This window comes from Neophocaena asiaeorientalis, unplaced genomic scaffold, assembly GCF_003031525.2.
Source record: "Neophocaena asiaeorientalis asiaeorientalis breed wild unplaced genomic scaffold, Neophocaena_asiaeorientalis_V1.1 scaffold32, whole genome shotgun sequence".
Lineage (NCBI taxonomy): Eukaryota > Metazoa > Chordata > Mammalia > Artiodactyla > Phocoenidae > Neophocaena > Neophocaena asiaeorientalis.
The window spans coordinates 5,229,597-5,236,587 of NW_020185327.1; the positions used below are offsets into that span (position 1 = coordinate 5,229,597).

General features: G+C 46.7%; 1 protein-coding gene across 1 annotated transcript in view; it reads right to left on the minus strand.

The window, feature by feature from the left end:
• DPP10 (dipeptidyl peptidase like 10) overlaps window positions 1-5,255 on the minus strand; it is a 638,912-nt gene extending 633,657 nt beyond the window's left edge. The window contains exon 1 of the mRNA XM_024734508.1: window positions 5,184-5,255. Coding sequence (XP_024590276.1) covers window positions 5,184-5,255 — 72 coding nt within the window. The remainder of the gene's footprint in view (window positions 1-5,183) is intronic.
• Between the last annotated feature and the right edge of the window lie 1,736 nt (window positions 5,256-6,991).

The window sequence follows — 6,991 nt, forward strand, 5'->3', positions numbered from 1 at the left end:
TTTTTTGCGGTACGCGGGCCTCTCACTGTTGTGGCCTCTCCCGTTGCGCAGCACAGGCTCCGGATGCGCAGGCTCAGCGGCCATGGCTCACGGACCTAGCCGCTCCGCGGCATGTGGGATCTTCCCGGACCGGGGCACGAACCCGTGTCCCCTGCATCGGCAGGCCGACTCTCAACCACTGCGCCACCAGGGAAGCCCCCTTTAACTTGTTTTTAATATAGTTTAATCTTTCTTAAATGTGCAATTTGCTCAGTCTTTGAAATAAACAGAGAGAGTAGACGCTTATAAGCAAGGAATGTTTTGTGGTATGTTCTAAACTCAGTAGATACAATGTCATATATATGCAAAGATATACATAAAATATATATAATAAGAAATTGAGGGATGGTAGGAAACGTATAATATCTCCTAAGTTATAAAGACTTCTACATAGCACCTGCATCAAATGTCTTTCATAACCAAATCATATAGAATTCTTCCACCAATAAGATAGTATATATTTTATGTTGAACGTTTAGAAGTAATAAACCTTCTGTTAAAGTTTTTCAACATGGTTTCTAAAAGCTATTTTTGAGGTTCTGAGTTAAAAACAATACTTTATAAACTAAATTATAACATGTTTATGTATTAGTAAGGGAAAAAAGGAAGAATAACTTTTTTATGAGTTCATTAAGCATATATTTGAAAATTTTAATCAGGTTTGCTAGACCAAAGTTGAAATAAAAATAGTGAATCCTAATTTCTTTATGAAAACATTTTAGGTTAATGTTACATAAAAGTCAAACGTACCATAGGTATTTTACAAAAGGCATTTTATACATTACATATTTAATCGCAATTCTGACCATGAATTATTTCATCAAGAGGCTGCTATGTGCTGAACTGTAAGTGACTGGATTTCTACCAGAATGAGTTTTGTTTTTGTTGTTTCTTTTTTTATGCATAACTGATGCTGTCTCTACAGCCAAAGAGTTGTTTATAAAAATATACTTTTTAGTCATACTTCAGAAAGTGAGGTTATGGGTTTTTTTCCTTGTTTGTTTTTGTTTTTGTTTGATTTCGTTTTTTTGGAGCCGAGGACTGTCAAACATTTTAGGAAATACTTTTCCCCATTGGACTCAGCAAAAGGGTGCCACCTGGTGGCAACGTGGGCAAATTCTAAACCAGGTCTAACTATAAAAATGTACTTGTTTAGGAAGCCTTGAAAGTCTCATCATTACCAAGGGCAAATGATACGAAATTTTTTTTTAAGTTCCTATGTACTTATCAGGGTATATCTGGTTCTTTTTATATTATTTTAATCAACAGAATAGATATTAAGTTAACTTTTAAATTTCAAGAGATATTATTTACATTTATAGTTGAAGCTTTAAACAAATTCTTTACTTTATAATCACGGTAAATTTGTACACACACATACATAATACTTGCAATTCTTCTGCATTATGCTAATCGCAGTGTGTTGAACTATAACTGTGTAGAGGTTAGAGGTGGAGCTTTTTTTAAATTAATTTATTTATATTTTTTATCTTTGGCTGCATTGGGTCTTCATTGCTGCTCGCCGGCTTTCTCTAGTTGTAGCAAGCGGGGGCTACTCTTTGTTGTGGTGCGTGGGCTTCTCATTGTGGTGGCTTCTCTTATTGAGGAGCATGGGCTCTAGGTGCACAGGCTTCAGCAGTTGTGGCTCATGGGCTCTAGAGCACAGGCTCAGTAGTTGTGGCGCATGGGCTTAGCTGCTCCGGGACATGTAGGATCTTCCCGGGCCAGGGCTAGAACCCGTGTCCCCTGCATTGGCTGCTGGATTCTTAACCACTCTGCCACCAGGGAAGTCCAGAAGGTGGAGCTTTAGACTTAAATGAGCTTATTTTTCTTAAGTGCCATAGACTAGGGCTATGTCTCATCTCTACCACTTATGAAGTCAAGGTTGATCAAGTTGCTTAGTTTGTTTAATCCTCTGTGTTCTCATCTCTAAAACAGGAATAACAACAAGACCTAACTCAAAAAGTTGCTTCGAGGATCAAACAGAAAAATGCATTCATTGAATGTTAACTTACCGACCCAGAGGACAGTACTCAGCACACGGCAAGCATTCAGGAAGTGATTTCCAAACCTAATAAGTTACAACTAGCCACTCAAGATTTTGTATCCCTTGATGTAAAATGGATATTGATTATACGCTAAGTGAGAATGACTGTTTCTACCAATAGCAAACATTTATTTTTAGACATTCTGTAAATATGGAGTGTTATAAAAACAACAGAAGTAACTGTTATAAACATTTATTTAACCAATGAAGCTTTAAAGGCAAGACTACTGAGATGATAAAAATATCTCCAATGATTCAGAACGTTAATAAAAATATTCACTTCCTGTTATTCTTGCTGCAGCTGCTCCCAGAGGAAGGGCTGCCTCTGTTCATGGCACCCTGTACCAGAGCAGATAAGATGAAACAGGGACGTCCGGCTCTCTAAAGGACCATCACAACAACCAAATTATGTGGTTCATAACCATTTCACCCAGAGGAAAGACTATGGTCTTCTACGGCGCTGTAAGTGGAAATGCGCATTTGATGGCATCAGGACAAGGCATCTCTGAGGTTTCATAAACATCTCTATCACAGAAAGCACAGGACCTTTCTGACAACATTCAAAAGCTTAAATCACTCAAAATCAATACCTACTAAGTGACTAGTTGGAACACGCCCCTTATTTAACCATTAAGTAGAACTTCATAAAGCTACAGTTTTAGATAAATTTGTGAATCTTTTTTTTTTTCCAGAAATATCGCAGAAACTTGAACAATCAGTCATGTCTATATGGAGGTATTATATCTAGGACCACATGAGAGTTGTCTGACAACTGCAGAATTAGGTCACAATGACTAATACTGTTAATAAAAATTTAGTAATCTTAGAAGAAATAGCTTAAGCACTGACAGCAATTGTCCACATCATCTGGTCATGATTTCACATGTCAAGCTATAGACAAAGAATGGACTACATATAGGTATTTTCTGGGAGTGCTTGGAAAACCTCCAATGGGATGCTGCCATGTATATTTCAGTCTTTCTTTTCCCTTGAGAAATCAATCTCTTTCACTTTAACTCAAGCGTAATATGCATACCATTGACATTTTAAAATCATGTCAGTGCTCAGAAAGGCACTTTAAAAAACTCAATTAAAACAAGAGTTCTGCAAATGGCCACTCCCTGACTATTCGAAGTGACCATAAACAAAAACGCACACTAACAAGAGAAAGAACAGATTCAAACTTGAATCTCTGTCTTTATATGAATTTTAAGTACCAGATTCGTTCTGACAAAAGGCTTTGCTGTCCATATACTACTTGTCCACCATTTACATATACATTTTCAGCTTCTGTGTGCTCTGCTTTGCTTCTTCTTCCCCACCTCCACCACCACTGAACTGTCCGCAGCACCTCAAGTAACCAGCTGGTGTCACAGGTTAGTGAGCAAAGATTTCACGTGGGGACTCTCACCTGACTAATTCTTATTGGTAGCATCATTCCAAGAGCAAGTAGAGAGGCTCAGTGGCTTGTTAATGAAGTTTAAGGGCTGTCAGTGTGAAAGAGGATATTAAACCCATGTTCCTCTCCTGAAATTATTTTTATAATCTGCTAACCAGTTGTTACTTTGTGATGTGTGCAGGAGGGAGCAGGGAAAAGAGGTATGAGGGGAAGGGACATATAGTGTAATACAAATGTTTTAATAATCTCATATTTATCTCAGGGTAGGGAGCAAAGAGGATGTTTAAGAAAACAACTGCTTTGTAAAAACTGCAACATTCATCCCAGTAAAGGGATGGGGAGCTGTAAGGCATTGAGTAATCCTCACCACCTGTGTGAAACATATGTGAGGGAAATGAGAAGGGGAGGGAAAAGGAGAAGAGAGAGGCCACTAGGCAGAAGCAATGACCAGGACTAGAATATTAATAACAGCAGCCCTGGCGTCGCCTCCTCTGCCCACCCCCACCCCCGCCCCGGCCACTCAGGACGATTTGGACAGCTCCCCTTCACTAGTTCCTCAATGCTTAGAATATGCGAAGAGCCGAGATGCTACTGGAGCCTCGCTGTTTGCACCCCCTTCACCCATGTCTAGCAGTGAGCTAGGAGTGTCTCTGCCAGAAATGCGTCGGGCGGCCTTCAACAGTGCACTCGGGGCAAAGGGACCATCTCTGTACCCCGGCGCCTCCCTTCTCCAGCTCCCTAGTTATCCGCGGACCTAAGTGTAACCCTCTAGGTTCAGACTCTCTAATTCAGGTAAACGTGACGGCATCTCGACCCGGCTTCTCACAGCCGCCCTCTTCTTTGCCAGGGCACCTCGGTGCTCCCGACCCTCCAACTTTGGGAAAAAGCGACACCAAACTCCCGAGTCACCCCAATCCAGGGACAGAAACGAGATGGAGATTCACCATATGGTTATGCTACAGATCCCCAAAGACCGAAACACAAAGGGGGTGGCCGGAGCGGAAAGACGGAAAAGCAATTAAAATAACCCTCAGCCAGCACAGGGCACCTCATCTCTGCAGACACAACACATCTGGACCCAACAAATCACTAAAGCCAGTATCCTCCCAGTTCCCCCTTAATTATGCCTTTTTGCTCCAAGCTCCGTTCCAAGCAGACCACCTCAAAGGTGTGCGCCCCCGTCCCCGTCTCCTCAAAGGAAAAAAGAAAGGAACGGAAAAACTCTGCCGGCCTAAAGGTCATTCGCCTACTCGGGTAGCTTTGGCCAGCGCTCGTCTCACGAGCTACGTGAAGACAGGGTTCGAACCCAGCAAGTGGACGCCTCCAGGCGCGCAGCAATTCCTCCAACGTGCGTTACTAGGAGCCAAGAAGCCCCCATTCCTTGGCCCCGGCCACCTCTCCCTCCCTCGCTCGGGGGCCCTCCCGCTGGGGTTCCCTGGGCCACCCCAGCCTTTACCTCTCTCCCCACTTCCCCGCGGCTCTCCACCGTGCGCATCCTCTCGCCCGGGCCCGGAGCGCGCTCAGATGCTCTAACTTCCTGCGGAGTCCATGCATGAGCTGAGGAAGAGCCTTGGAACTGGGGCGGAGGGAGGGTGGGGAGAGGGAGGCGTGGGAGCCGAGCCCGGGAGGAGGGGCGGGGGGAGCGCGGCTTGCAGTCTCCCTCCCCTGGCGGGCCTGGCCGCAGCTGCCAACTCTCACCTGGTCCGCCGACTGAGCCTGGCTCGCCCTGGCCCCCGGGGTGGGCTGCTGCTCCGGCTTCATGGCTGTCATTGCCGGCGGCCCGCGTTGGCGCTCACTTCCTCGCGGGCACTTCAGACTCGGGGTCCGTCACTTGGCAGCGATCGCATGTCACAGGCGCCCGACGCTCTCCGAATCGGAGGAAGGGAAAGCGGCAGCGACGGGGTGGGGGGAGGGGAGCGATAGGGAAGGGAAGAAGAGGGGCACCAGGCAGGCTCCCCCTCTTCGGCTACCGCAGACCCTCTAACTCCCCACTCCCCCCGCCCCTCACCACCCCAAAGCGCTGAGAGCCTTGGAGACCAGACACCAGCAAGAGACAAGTTAGTGGAGCGGCGAGCGGCGGGCGAGCGGCACCTGACCGCGCTCGAGCTTTGTCTCGCAGTCCCGGAGGAGCCCGGCTCGCATTCTACCGCAGTCCGCGCCCCCCGCCCACCCCCCGGGGCTCCCCGCTCCGCGCTCAGCCCGCCAGGTGGAGCAGCCGGGCGCCGCGCTCCAGCATCTCCCCAGTAACCGCAACGCAGGAGAGAGCCCTGCGCCACGCGCCAGCTCCCCACACGCTCGACCAAGGCTGCCAGGCTCCACGGGTCCCCTCACCACCCCCCCAATCCCCCCGCAGGCTCCTGCTAAAACCCGGAGAAGCGGAGTGCCAGCGTGCAAAGCCCTCGGTGGCTCCAGCGCTGCCATTGGGCATGGTCTAGCGCTCCGAGAAGGCAGGGGGCAGCGGGTTACTGGGGGTCCAGAGCCCCATCCGGGCCACCAGCACCTGTCGGGACCCAAGAGGGTGTCATTGCTTATGACCCGAGGCTTTGCGCCTCCTGATTTGGGTCAATGGGCAGGGGTCCTTTAGCCTTCAGCCTGGATTCCCCTGCTAGCTCTCTGGTAAATAATGCCAGTGGAATTCCTAAAGGTTGAATAAAAACAATAATGATGATACTCTGGTACTCACATTTTTCTTTTTTCTCTCTCTCTCTCTCTTTCTTTGGACACGTAGAAAACCCTTCAAATTTTAAGTTCCTTTGCAGCCTTCCCTTCGCTCAACACAACTCTCTCCCTTTCAAAGTTTGTTTATTGAGCACCTATCCTGTGCCAAACACACTCTCCAAATTCCCCGCCAGCAGGGAGTTTACGTTATAGTGTGGGTACCAGGAGCCTGGAGCATGGATACAAATCAATGAGTCAATGTAGCTCTTTGGAGGCTGAATTCCTGTGGGTATAATAGACAATGTCCATCAGTTCCATCCATATGCGCTAGCACGTGGCTTTCCCCGGCTGCTAGAAAGGGCCCGCCCAAAGCAGATGGACAAAAAGCATTCTCTGAGTCTCAGGCACAGGCTGACCAGAGACAAGGTGGGAGGAGTTAAATATCCCGTATGACTGGACTTGGAACATGGGTCGTGAGGAGTTTTCAGCAGAAGGGACCTAGCATATGTGGGGGGGAGGGGAACAGAGTAACCTTGAGTCATGTTTTTTTGGCTAAGGACCGACTCCATCCTTGTCCGAGTCACTTAAGTCCAAGAACTAGCCACCTCCTAGCTGAGGGAATGTTGTAGGATAAAAGGAATTGAGCTCCTGCCCTGTTAATTCCTGAAACATGCATTGTCACACTTGTCCTAAGCATTAACTGCCTTTAAGATGTTTTTTTTTAAAAGAAAGCAATGCTCACCAGATTTCTGTAGATTGGAGAATAAAAATAAAATGACTTTCTCTACAAAAAAGGTAGTATTTGACTGGAGGGAGAGCTTGCTTTTCAAAAACAGATAGTGAAGTAC